The 14,707-nt window shown below is 37.5% G+C and overlaps 1 protein-coding gene across 3 annotated transcripts in view; it reads left to right on the top strand.

Annotated features, from left to right (window-relative positions):
* Window positions 1-14,707, top strand: part of LOC135475426 (rootletin-like) — a 42,258-nt gene that overhangs the window by 4,401 nt on the left and 23,150 nt on the right. For 2 of the 3 annotated variants that reach the window (XM_064755315.1, XM_064755314.1), the window contains exon 2: window positions 8,046-8,330. In XM_064755315.1, coding sequence (XP_064611385.1) covers window positions 8,046-8,330 — 285 coding nt within the window. Of the gene's footprint in view, window positions 1-5,258; window positions 5,732-8,045; window positions 8,331-14,707 lie in introns of those variants that run through there. The other variant, XM_064755316.1, reaches the window with a different exon arrangement.

Here is a 14,707-nt window from a genome sequence, read left to right as displayed (position 1 = left end):
CAATCATAAAATGGGTACTGTATCAGGTAACAGCTCGAAAATTAGTCATAAGAACATTTTATTTTGGCTGACCAAACAGCCTGCCATTGATGATCATGATGATGAAGTATCAAGAAGCAGTTTTAATTAAGCTACAAATACCACATGCACCTCATATAGAGGAAAACCTGTTGTTTTTCATTGACCTTGCCATATTTTTTTAAGGTTATGAACTACTGTTGGTATTTAATGCATAACATTGTTTTTATTTTCTCATTTGCTCCTCGTCTAAAGAATGTTTTGATTATGTGTCAGGAGTCACTTTCACAAAACTTTGTAAGTCATATCTCTTATAAAAAATGTTGTCTAGGTTATAGTGCTATATGGAGATGTCATCTATGGGAAAATTTTCAAAAACTTGATTTACAAAGTTTTGTAAAAGAGGGTCCAGGATATCTTATTCCATTGAGTTTACAAGAACTCTGATACCTTTTGACATTTGATGTTTATTGTCAGATTTGATCAGTGTCCTCATTTATGTAGTATTCACTCTCCTTATTTATAAATTGATAATTGATCACAGCCAGTGAGAAATAAATATTAGGATGGCTTTTTCCTGTTTCTCAAAGGGCTGTATTCAACCCTTTATTCTAAATGGCAAGGTTTAGAGTATATATATTTGAAACCTACTCTTCTTTGTCTCAGCTGATTTACACAGGGTCATGTCTATACCCTAGTATATTGACCTTTACCACTCCCTGACTTGGATGTCAAGTTGGCTTAAATGACCACTTCATGCAGCCTAGCACAGTATTTATGACAGTTTTGGTCCTCTCACAGAAACTGTTTGCTCATATTGACAGTGGGTCAGCTTTTTCTCCTTACCTCTAGTTTGATACAACAGTGTGCCACACATGTATATGTGCATGACAAAGGTACAAAATGTGGTCGATGATCTGCTTTATCAACATACAGCTTTTTATAATAAAATCGTGAATCAGTACTCAAAAAAAGAATTTTTTAAGGAATCTGAGAGCATCTAAAACTGAGATTTACACCAAACTGAAATAAATCTGGATTTCAAAAATAAATTTCTCTGATTTGTTTATTTATTTATGTCATACTTAGTAATACTTCCCATATACGAGGCCCGCCAGCATTATGCTGGGAAGAAACCAAGAAGAGCCCAGTGGGAACCGACCATATGTAATAAGTGTAGTATTAAAGGACAGATATATTAGAATGAAAATTTAAAATTTAAAAATTAGTTTACGTACCAGCTTGCTGTTAAATTTTGGTTTTGAGATTAAATTGGTTAAGAGGGATTGATTTTCCAAACTTTGCAACTTTTTATCAAAATATGCTTTATACCATACTTTTTGTTTAAGGTCCATTCAATGGTTAAATCTGTTAATATACAAAGAAGAACAGAAGTCAAAGCATAGCTAACTTTGCCAAATTTGAATTTTAGCAAGTGTGAAAAAGCATTGGCAAGCAAATCTTTCATCCAAGAAGGCTGTAGGTCATAAAGTAGTGTATTCATTTAACATGATCAATCAAATTGACTACTAGTGGCTAACACTGGCATATACAATTCCAGAATAATACCACAACCCTGGTTGACATCTGGGTCTTACAAATAAATGTAGGTAGACAGGTATAATATGTATTATGACATCTAGTTATTGCAGTGGCTTAATCAAAGGTGCGGCTTGAGTATGTACATTGAATATTTGTCTTTAAGATTACTTACTATATAGAATGACACCAGCAGGTATAACAGAAAAAGTGAAATATAATATGACAGCACAGCAAAAAATAAATCCTTTAAACAAACAAATAATACATATGTCAGTGGAAAGAATAGACTATGCTTCCTTGTTTGCTTAAACTCATTATATCACTGTGATAACAATTATTGAACTGGGTATGCAGTGGTGCATATGGCCCCAACTAGAAACTCAAGTTTTGTGAATTAATTGTCTGCATGAGCGAAGCAAAACAATCACTATCCATTCCATCATTTGATTGAAAATGTAATTTTCAAAACAGTCTGCAAGTATTGCATTCACAATACATGGCCCCTGCAAATTTCAGCCAGTCTGTAGAATACTAGCTACAAATGTCAGCGTCCTTGACTGGACGAAACCTTCCATGGCTTTGTTGAACAAGAATTCGCACGTGATACATAACTTTCCCCTGTAAAGCCATGTACCAAGTTTCATTGCCGATTGACAAACCGCTTTGAAAACCAGGGCTAAAACGGCCATAACTCCATTGACAGTTAACGTGCGGTGACACCGTGTTCCAAGTTTCAGTTCAAGGAGATAAACCATTATTACAAGAAATCCAAAACAGAGCAGAAAGGAGCAAAATCTTACTGAAAATGGATGACATGTCCCGAAACTCAAAAGTCGCGTGGTAACTGTTTATGGTGAAGGCAAGCCATTTACCAAGGATTATTTTAAATTAATATGATTAACCGTTTTTAAACAAAAAGGGCTGAAAACTGTCCTAAAGAGGGAAAAAGTGCTACATGACACGAATGATTATGTGATAAACACACGAGTGGTAAACCCGATAAGGGACCAACTAGGCAACAGCCTCGCCGGAGATTCGAATGTTGGATTCGCCGGAGTCGTTTGTCAGTGGTCAGTAGTTTATATTCGGCATTCAAATTACCTTCAACCATGAAGAAATATTCCTGAATGCAAGGTTAAACCCATGCAATCAAATAAATAGATAAATCGAATCTTGATGGACCAATTCAAAGGTTAAACTCATCTTACATGAAATATTCTTGCATCCATAATATTTTTGGATGGAATAGAGTAAGCCCTGTTATCATGGAATTGTCATGTGTCGATATTAACACTGAGGCGTCAGTGTCTTTTATCCTTCCATATACGAGCAAATAGTTATTTTTCTGCTCTTGACTGCCGATTTGCACTATTTAGTATACAGTTCTCAGTTGGTCCACTGTCTCAAAGTGCTTGCCACGATGGTTTCGTTCAAACTTTATGCAAAACAATTCCAACACTTACATATATTTTAAAACAATGCATTTACATATGATACATATAGAATTCAAAGCATATACTCGACGCATTCCAGCATTACTTGCAAGTGATTCTGAAATCGCCGACTGCCATAATCCCTCTTCAGGAATTAACAATGGCGTCAGTGGGGAACCTTGTTGCTTTGACCGTGCCGGTTTGCATCGGATTATAAAAGCAACAGTTGTATATAATCGGATAAAAGCATATAAACAGTATAGCCTTATCCTGCGAAAACTTCTCATCGGAATTTTAAACAGGCATGTTCCTTCAAGGCTTATTTCGGTAAACAACAGGACGAAAATCACAGCTAATTACAGGCAGGGGTAATTTTCTGGCCCCATGGCAGCTGACAAAGGTAACTAAGTTTAGGAAGATGTGAAAATCAACGGAGCTCGTCCGATCTTGTTTATCGACACCACTCGGGAATAAATATCTGTGTACATTTACGTCCGTAGTCCATTTACGGTTGTCTCTTCGAGGGTTTTACAATCAGATCGAATCTCTCGTGTGGCCATATATATATACAAACCCGCCCAGCTCATTGAAGGCTAATTTATAGGTAAGTCAGCTGTGTACTGGATTGCTCCAGACACACAGAATGCTTGCATATTTAATTTTAGAGCATTTGAATGTTTTATCAAAAGACCAAGAAGACCTTTGTAAAACTCCAACAGGACCTGTGCTTCACTATGTACTGTGAGATTGACTTTTGTCAAAATCTATTGTTTCATAATAGTGGTTAGTTTTTGGTCTATAGGATGCTCTATTTGGGTAGTAGATAAACGCTTGTTGTAGGTGTTCGTGGTGTTAAATGTTGTTGCAACATTGTAAGGTCAGAGTTGGTTTAATTTGTATAGAATGCGCCTCTGAACAGAATTCCCTCGTGACAGACATGGAAATGTGCCATACCTTTTGACGCACACCTGTATGCGCATTGCATATTCTTCTAACCTACCGTTGAATGCAATGAAACCTTTCGATATACATTTATAAACTTCTTCAACGTTATTTTCGCGTAGAGGTCCACGTACATATATTTTTCACACAAGGAGCCTGTAACCTAAGTTAATATATTGCATCTGCATCTGTGAAAAAAACAATCGACAAGTTGCTTCTGCAAACCATTTAGATCTGATGTACGATGAAGATACGATTGACTTAAACAATTAATGAATGCTTTTCTTCGTATGATTTTTGCACAGAACCATTTTCCCCAATGCACACAGTGACAATTGTTAATGAGTACGAGTGGGGACTTGTCTCCCGCAAAAACTCTGTTGAAGGACAATGCAACCCTGGATAGTTAATATCGGTAAGCCGGATTTGGCCAATTGCCAACTCTGGCAAACTATACCCTGTAAGTGAATTTATAGGACTTATTGCTCAGAACACACATATGTGCATCTCAAGGAAGGTAATGCTGTGTGTACGAGTTTTCTTTCGATCTCGGACGGCTTCGAATGATTGACAGCTAAGGCAAGGTGAAGGTGGGTTTGCGTGCACTGGAGCTGACAGAAGTATCTCTGAAGTCAGTTGATCGTAATTTGTGTTTTTATAACGGCACGAATTTTCGCAAAATTCCGTTTGACTGGAGAGTCTTATTGGTTTTGGTCAATCCCGCGTATTGACTCGCACTTTTTGTATCGCAATTTATTTTCCTGCAGGCGAACGTCTCCAGTATTGGTTGACGAAAACTCGCTGATGTACGTTGTATTAAACCCTGTTCTGTCTCCGTTTACTCGTCATAAATATCACCCCTCAACAACCTGCTTGATTATAACATCCTGTTTCAAGTTTGACCTTATTGCTGTAAAAAAAAAAAAACGCAACTCCATTCCGCACCATCTATAACCGATGAAGAACTGGGATTCAGTTTGAGGTAAAATAAACGTGTTCTTTAACTTACATATGTCATAGAAATTAATGGTCTGACTGAATTAAGCATGGAGAGCATTATAATGGAATAATCAGTTTGATTGTTATGCCGCAGGCAAATAATGCCTTATACAATGATTTGCAACGATCTGTCAAAGTACACGTGGCTATGTTTTATCTCTATGTTGCCTGGTAACAGCGACGCCACAATTCACATGTGCTTCTGATGCCCCGCCCCTTTCAATAGAACGGGATTGTCAACGTGTAGCGAAAGAAACGGGTCATCAACTGACAGAGGCGTGGGGCTAAAATTGCGTGATTTGCTGTATTCATCACCGTTTAAGTGCAGCAAACTTAACGTCGCAATGCATTGATGTCCGGAGAATGCATAACGAAGTACCTCGCACGTATCAGAAAAGGGGTGCTTGTCTGTCGCGGGAGCTCCACGACTTGTCGCTGCCTGTCTAGCTTAGCGAGCTCGGTACGCCATATTTGTGACAGTCCGCCGGCGAGCAGCCAGTGCCCGCGAAAGGTGACACAAACACTCCTGTTTCCCGTAACATAAAGCGACTCAAGGGTGACCACTGGCTAAGAGATTAAAAGGCCGGTTATCAGAGCTGTCGGCAGAGAAACACCTTTCGCCCAGTGAAGGATACGTCTCGATATACGAGCTGAATTTCGATCACCTAGATTTGCGGCTGTGAGTCGTGAGTGAGCAAACGTTTCGACCGCTGTCTACCTGCAATCCTTTAATCTCGCAGCCTTTCAGTCCAATGTCTACAGAAGACAGAGACCAACGCTTGGAAAGAGTCATACAGGTTGATAAGCACTTTTCTGTTAGGCTGCTTTGCTTTTAGTTCTATCTCCGTTTAATAGATTTTTGTTTTCTTCATTTTTATTGCACAAATTTCCACGCATATCCAACCATGCTTTAGTCAGAGAGAGAGGAAGAAAGGAACCTCTGATGTATTATTCAAACTGGTTGCAAGCGTTGTGCGATCGTGCATGCATCGTGCATTCTTTCATCTATCATCCAGCTTTGATGCTCTGAAGTGCGTGTTATCAGTTACCGGTATACGTATATGTCGTCATTCTTTCAGGGGCACATACCGTTTGTACATCTAACATCCCTTCTGTACATTGCAATACTTTGTTTACAAATAGTTTATTTAGCCATCGTGCCGGCTCACGTCTGTCATCTCAGTAGTTTTTGGCTTCCTTGTTACCATGGTGACCCACGTGGTTCTGTATCAGTGAATAACCCGGATGTGACACAGTAACACAGCTGGTTGACATTAGCCGTTGAAGCACACAGCTGCTTGTGTTAGAAGTCGTTTTGACCAGCATATTCTGATTCTGATTCAACATGAGCAGTTAAAGACTCTCAGCATAATCAGGGAGATGTTCTATGTGTGTCACAAGGCAATGTCTGGAAAAAATACTGATGTACCTGTTGATGTAGAGCATATGTGTAGGTCTAAATCTAAGGTCAACCTTCTTAAATACAACATTATTTCAAGTTGTTCGTTTTTTGCAAGTCCTTACATTTCTTTGATTCAAATTATTCATGAAAATAATTCTTTCAATATATTTTTTAACACGCTTTAAAAGTTATATAGATGAATTTGACAAAATCATTTATATTTGAAATTAAATGTGAGACTTATTTTTGACTAGTTTTATTTCTTGAACTAATAGTAATCCATACAGCTTAACAAATCACCATGTACATTCTTACACATTTAAATGTGAGTAACATAATATAATGCAGGTTGTACAACAGTTTCATTCTGTTGCAATGATAACTAGAATTCTGTTGTTCACTCTTATAATTATTCCCTATCCCCAGCTTCTCTACAGCCACTTTGCAGCTACCACTTAAAATGTAGTACCCGCATCCTCATCCCTCAGCTGCCAGCAAAACTGTGTCACAGTGCACACTTCCTGAGTGTATAGCTTTACCCACATCCTTACTACTTGTGGGTATATGCTGGTACTTAATAAGAGTTGAGGCTGGCAGGCGGGAAGCATCTAGTCTCTATTACAGTACTGTACATGTGTACATATGAAGCTGTAGCTCATCTTCTGGCCAGTCAGCCTGCTGGGCCACCAACAGGAACATATATACAGCTATAGCTACCACAAACCAACATGGCTTACTACGGAGGATATTCCCCGTACACGAGTTATCCTCCGGGATTAGAATATCTGCGAGACACGCTTGGTTTACGCCATATATTTTCTGGGGTAGGAGTTAAGTTGTATGACACTCCAACTTTAGTATGAGGTTGTCAGTATTGTTCTATGGTCACAGCTTGTCTACATGCATGTAACATGGAAGTGTAGCCATTTTGGATCATGCATGTATGTTGTTATGGCTTTGTTTTGGTCATTGCTGGCCTGCATGGATTATCTGAGTTCAGATCAAGTTAATAGTGTATGTTCTAACATATCTGTAGTTTCCCCACCTGTACTCTTAAATCTGGGCCCTCCTAGGTGACAGTTACCACTGGTTTTCTCTTGAATTCTCCTCAACCATCGAACCTGACACACGAATGTAATTATGTGAAAAACACAATTTTTAACATTGATTAAAACGCTGATCACATAAATAAAATAAAGTGCTAGTAATAAATAAATTTCTGGTCCTATTTCCACATGACTTTAACTCACAGGGAATGAGCATTCTTGACTGGTAAATATTGCTTACAGATAAGAGTCTCCTTAATACACAGACTTCAAATTTAAATTTGGATAGAATGCGTACTATGACAAATTGTAAGATTAAACTTCGAGTTGCACTGGTTTTAGTGTAGTACCTCATATAATTATCAACCATTTTATGAAACTTTTTGATGAGTAAAATTTCTTTCTCTTGAAATGATGGCCATGTTTAAGAACTTATGTAATGGCCATGTTTAAAAATTTATGTAATGATCATGTGAGGATAAACGTGATATTTGTTGCAATAAGTGTTAAGTATATGAACATAAAAATTACAAATCTATATGCGAAAACTTAATGAAATAGAGAAAACATAGGGCTCTTTTCATGAGGAAGTATATATTTGCATTCAACAACTTCATCGCCAGAATTTATGCACTGTGTTATATTCTGTACCTTTTATTTCAGAAACTCGAGCACTCTGTCCTACGAGACAGTGAAGATTACATCCTCAAGGGAGATAACTCTAGTCCCTCAGCCAAAGTCCCCGCTCGTGTCAGGGAGATCATTACCAGGAATTTAGCCGGGGACGACAGGGCAGCCACAGCTACCATGACGACTCCAACAGCCAGTCAGCTTTCAGAAGAAAATAAACTGTTGTCCTCTGAGCTTAATCGTGTGGAAGATCTTCTGGCTCAGAGCAGAGCAGAACGTGACGAGCTTGGCATCAAATACAATGCACTCAGTGAAAGGGTAAGCTAAATGAGATTCCCCCCTGCTTCCCATCCCCACCTGTCCTCTCCATCCCCCATACATGCAAATGCACAATGTTCCACCGCAGATAAAAACATGTTCAATTTCACTGTGCTGATCCATCTTAATGGATGTACTGGTTGAAAAAACTTGATCTGTTTCTTAATTTTTTCTTTCTTTCTTTTTTTTTTTTTTTTTTTTTTTTTTTTGTAATAGTAATAGTGTTTTGACAGAGGCCAACAATTTGGTACAGGACAAAACTGCCATGTAAGTCACATGGTAACTTTTTTAATCATGTGAACAGTTGGAAGATTTGTCGTATGTCCTGCACCAATTAAGGAATTATTTCCAGGCTTGCATGGGCAGGTATTGGTATGTCTGTGTAGGGTAGCAATCAGTTCGAAACTCTAGTAAATATACACGTAAATGTAGGTACTGGCCTTGGATTTCGTAGAATAATTACTGTGGGATAATCTGCAAAAGTTTCATTTGGAAGGAATTACATTGAACAGGACTATAGGTCTCACTGTGGAGCATGACTTAAGCAGTGCCTTACAACCCCTGCACAGTACATCGACTGGGAATGATTAGAGAAGTCTTCTGGCTGAGAATAAATGTTAATTTTACATTCTTCAATCCCCATAAATTTGTCACCTGACAGCAGGTGACAGCCTGTGATTGATTTGTTGTGGTGTTGTAGTCAGTACTACACAAACACTCCACCCATTCTGTTAAGGCATAAAGTGCTTGGTAAAGTGGACACTGGTCAAAGGGTCAGTTGGCAGAATGTCCAGTTCAGTCATGTGTGACTCAACTTGCCCTTTCCATGTAACCACAGATTAGATGTGTGAACAAATTTTCAACAGAACCCATTAGCATTTGCCAGATTATTATTTTGCCACTGTGAACTTTGTGAATAATGCATGGTCTTTTCATTTCATGTTCACAAAGGGTTTGACTTTCAAGTCCGAGTAAACCTCAACAAAACGATTAAAAAGTGATTGTTAAAAATACTAAGGGCAGTTTTGTTAAATTTAGCAAGATTTAACTTATGATCTGTGCAGATACTGTTATGCCTTTGTATGCACATAAGGCATCTTAGAACATACCTCAATTCTACAACCTTCAGAACCTGAGAGAACTATGGGGTGTAGAGCAATAATTTGCACAGTTTTATGAAGCTTGCCTCTTTAATGACACACAAATTTTTAGCCTCATTTTATTAATAATAATGTGCATAAATTCCACTGAAAAAAGTGCTTTGTTAGTTGAAAAGGTTGAAGATCTACAGTTCATACAAATGTCAATTTATCTTCTGTTATGCGGACGTACATGGGAAGGCCTGTCAGTAACCTGCGGATGGTCGTGTGTTTGCCCCAAGCTCTGCCTAGCTTCCTCCCACCATAATGCTGGCCGTTGTCATACAAGTGAAATATTATTGAGTACGCTCAAAACATCGATCAAATTAATATATATTTTACATTAAACCTGGTAAATTACTATGCCTACAAGTTAAGTTCCTTGAAAAATGTTAATAACATTTTGGAATTCCAAAGATAAATTCATGGTAGTACATGGTTGCACGATAATCAGCAGCTGTTATTTCTGGAAACAGTGAAGCCTCCATGAGAGATTAGCTAACAAAGAAAATCAGGGTGCAGAATGAACAAGATGACAATAAACTGCATTTATACACTTGCACACAACAGTTCATGTGAGGAAGACAGTAACTTACCTGGACATGCAGGTGTTAATGTGAAACTCTAGAGTATTTATTATTTAATAAATGTACTGTATACACTATAATACATATAGCTTCAGTCATGACAGAGGTCGAGGAAGTGGGATAAACATGCATTTCACAGTGTGCAAGTATGAGCATGCATTCCATGATAGGAGAGGTGTAAGTCTGCATTCCACAGTGTAAAAAATGAGCATGCCTTCTGTTGTATGAGAGGTGTAAAGCTGTGTCCTCAGTGTGAAAGTATGAGCATGCATTTTATGGTAGGAGAGGTGTAAGCCTGCATTTCACAGTGTAAAGAATGAGCATGCCTTCTGTTGTATGAGAGGTGTAAAGCTGTGTTCTCAGTGTGAAAGTATGACCATGCATTTTATGGTAGGAGAGGTGTAAACCTGCATTCCACAGTGTAAAGAATGAGCATGCCTTCTGTTGTATGAGAGGTGTAAAGCTGTGTCCTCAGTGTGAAAGTATGACCATGCATTTTATGGTAGGAGAGGTGTAAACCTGCATTCCACAGTGTGAAAGTATCAGCATGCATTCTGTGGTATGAGAGGTGTAAACTTGCATACCAAAGTGTGAAAGGTGTAAAAATATGGTTTCAGCAGTGTGAAAGGTATGGATGTGCTACATACCACATTGAGAAGTATAATCATGTGTTCTGCAGTGTGAAAGGTGTAGGCGTGTCTGCCACTGTGTGAGAGGTGCTAACATAGATACCGCATTGAGAAGTGTAATCATGTGTTCTGCAGTGTGAAAGGTGTAGGCGTGTCTGCCACTGTGTGAGAGGTGCTAACATAGATACCGCATTGAGAAGTGTAATCATGTGTTCTGCAGTGTGAAAGGTGTAGGCGTGTCTGCCACTATGTGAGAGGTGCTAACATAGATACCGCATTGAGAAGTGTAATCATGTGTTCTGCAGTATGAAAGGTGTAGGTGTGTCTGCCAGTATGTGAGAGGTGCTAACATAGATACCGCATTGAGAAGTGTAATCATGTGTTCTGCACTGTGAAAGGTGTAGGCGTGTCTGCCACTATGTGAGAGGTGCTAACATACATACCGCATTGAGAAGTGTAATCATTTGTTCTGTAGTGTGAAAGGTGTAAAAATTTGTCAAAACAATGTGAGACGTGGAAATTCCATTGATTGTGGCTCAACATTATATGAGGTATAAGTGTGCATTTCACTGCTCAAAAGGTGTATACATGTATTTCGTAGTGTAAATAGTGTAATCATGCATTTACCAGTGAATGGAAAGGGAAAAGCTTTTCTTCTCACACCAGTTTTGAGTGTAGAAGGGTTAAACACATATGCACCTGTGTGTATGTCAGTATTGGCTTTTACTGGTCTTCACAAACTAGTTAGTAAGGTCATTCATGCTGTGTTTGTCTTCTTTTCGTATGTAGTCAATAAAGAAACTTGTAGCCACTGGCCTTTCCATTTGGTCAGTAAATATTTGTCAATAGTTAGCTAAGCTTGCGGAAACCCTTTATCGATTTCCCTGTTATTTGACCCTTCCCATGTGATTCAAGTCAAAAATGCCAAGTCCCATTGAACAAGGTAAAAGTCATTAAGTTGACATAGGCATGCATTTGTACCTATGCTATTGATTCTGGCTGTAATGGGTAGACAGAGCCAGCTTTTACAATGTTCCACAGTCATTTGTTTGGACCTCTAACACCATTTAGTCAGTTTCGCTTCTAAACGTTCATAGAAGTCATACAGTTCAGATTTGACACAAAGCCAGCTGTGTTAAAACCTGAATGGGTAGGGCAACAAAACAGTTTGTTTGACTAAGTTCACATGTGTAGGCTATAAGCATGGTTAAATGATAGACAAGGCTGTTTGGAAAGATGACAAATTGTTGTTTATTAAATTCACTGCTGAGTTATAAGTAAATTCAGTGAACATTCTGGAATGTTCATTCTTCCAGGGGGTCTTTAGGTTTGAAACTATTAACAGTTAGTGACTGTACATTTGAATCAAACGAGATTGGAATCCAAATTTTGTGGTTAGTTTTAGTTTTATGGAGTGCTTCTTTATTTTTCGGCTATTCTCAAACCAAATTCAGCTCTTGCATACTGAAAATATGGAAGTTCATACAAATTTTAAGTGTGAATTTTGAGGCATTCTTATATAATGACTGTTATTGTCTAGTAGGGTTCTGACAATTTTTTTTTTTTCATGAATTCCAGTAGTTAACAAAATCAATTTATCTTGTCAATTTCAATCAAGACCATAACAGGCTATACAAGCACATGCAAAGATGCCACCTAAAGTGTTTCCAAAGCTCAGATATTGGCTTTCCTAATCATTGGATAAACTAATGTCACTGGTGTGATATAAATCGCTTTAATGTTTACTTTAACTTTTCAGTTTACTGATATCACACCAAGGCTTAAACTTGTTATCAATGATCAAAGTAAACAAACCCATGTGGCAGAAATGTCAGTTGGGTTTTTTTTTCTAACATTGTGAAGTTGAACCCTTGGAATTGTATAAATCAATTCATTCTACAGTTTTGCTGGTAATCCGAAACTTATGTTCAGAAAGCTTTAACTCTTTATTCCAAAAATAAAGGTTTCTAATAAGTTCAGTTTAATAAAATAGGTTGTAATTGATTTTTTTCCATAATTAAAAACGCTTTCATAAAGAAGTTGAACACAGGTACATGTATAAATGTGCATGTCTTTCCAGTTTATATACAAGTAAATGTGCTACAAACCTTACTGGTCAGTCAGCCAATTAATGAATGGATTTGTGAGTTAAGTTATTCACCTGGAGAGTGGAAATCAAGTAATGTTTAAAACTAAAAGGTTTGAAACTTGTTGAAGCATGTCCAGTGCATGTCTGAACAGGTCAGTGTGACTCTGAGGAAGGGACCAATACCACATGCTGTAAAGTTCCTGGTTAATTCTGTGATCCTACCTTGATATCTGTCCTTAACCCTATTAAGGAATCTGTGTTCACCTTTATAGTTTAATAACAGTAAGGCTTTGAGTCTTTTAAACTAATGCTTAATAAGCAGTGGCTAAAACTAAATAAGTAAATAAGGACTATAGAGAAACAGTTTTACAAAGCTGAGTATGCACTATCCAATTTCCACCATACAAGACAAAATTACTCATATGAATTTTTTTATGAAATCAGTGATAAATCTAAACAGTGATATAAATCATGTTTGTGGAAATATAATGCTACACTTTTGGGCTTGAGACACCAGTTTCAAGACAGAAAAAAATTTTCAAAAAAAAAAAAAAAGACAAGGCAAACAATAGCTGGAGTAAAATCTTAAGTTAGTCTTTTAGTCTTTAAAAATGAGGTTAAAATTCTTTTGTCTGTTTTATGTTGCCCCTGTGGTGCCAATGTTTGCCCTTTACCCTTTAAGATTATTAATAAACCGACCTCCAGTGGTGCTAGAATTGCTTCTCAAAAAGCTGTAATGTCTTTAATACCTTCAACTGAATTTTCATTTACAGTTGGGAATTCACGACTATCCAAATATTTACAGTATTTTATCAAATTCCAGAGCCACTTTGACAAAAACTATATACAAAAATTTCTGTCCAGACATAAGCTACCAGTTCAGTGTTGTACTTCAGGTGATGGTTATCCCATATGTGATTATTGCTTCTTTTGTGTTTTGGGTAAAAAGATTATCTTCACTTTGAAATAATCTACAAGCATCTGCATATAGCCTCATAATACATGGAAGGAAGCCGGTAGAACATGAAAAAAAAGGGCTGTGATTATACGGGGAAAACTCTTCAGCAGACATATGGGAGAAGTGAAAATATAGGGTTTCTTTTCTTTATTCTCTTTTTCTACATTGAGTATGTGTTGATATTTCAGAGAGTTTATGAGAAAAATTCTACTACTAAAACCACCACGTGCACGGTATGTAAATGATGCTAATAACTCTGTTTAGTAACCATGGTTATCTCCCTTGGGCAAAGACACTACTAACAGGTTCATGTAGTAACAGTACAGACCCAGACTCTTGGGTTTGAAATCAAATTTTCTTTATTACATTTTACAGATGTAGCACTAATTATTAAGTAATTATTCTGAAGTACATGGTATGGTTACCTCCATAATGTTTTATTTAGCTGCAGATCTTGCAACTTCTAGTTGAACTGACCTGTGAACTTACAGGAATACATTATACAAGATGTCTTGTGCAGAAACATTAACAGAAATTTGGATTGGTTTTGTTTGGCCTGGCTGACTATAGCGTTCAGCATTAAATTAAAACTCATGCCATGTGATTCTTCCTATTGTCTTTCAACGTTTTGGACAGAAAAAGTGATCAGTGTTATGTAGTAGGCTTCTTAACATCTAGTCATAGTTTTTATGTGTAGCTGTAAATATTGCTCAGAATTGCGTGTGCCTATTGTACAAGTCCTAAACAAAAGCTGCTAGAACAAAGTAGACTGTTGCCTTTGACTAGATTTTTAGATATTTATATTTTCTGTTTTCTGGGCTAAATACAAGAACTATACTGTTGGAAGAGGGTGGGTGGGGGGAACATTGCTCAGCATGAATGTCCAGTAAAGCAATGTTTGAGTACGACCCATGTACATGTTGACATCTTAGGTATAATTACTTTTTTGCAGTAACAGGCAAGTGTGTTTATAAT

Source organism: Liolophura sinensis, chromosome 9 (assembly GCF_032854445.1).
Source record: "Liolophura sinensis isolate JHLJ2023 chromosome 9, CUHK_Ljap_v2, whole genome shotgun sequence".
Lineage (NCBI taxonomy): Eukaryota > Metazoa > Mollusca > Polyplacophora > Chitonida > Chitonidae > Liolophura > Liolophura sinensis.
Note: the sequence above shows the minus strand (reverse complement) of the source record. Positions and strands in the feature narration are given on the sequence as shown.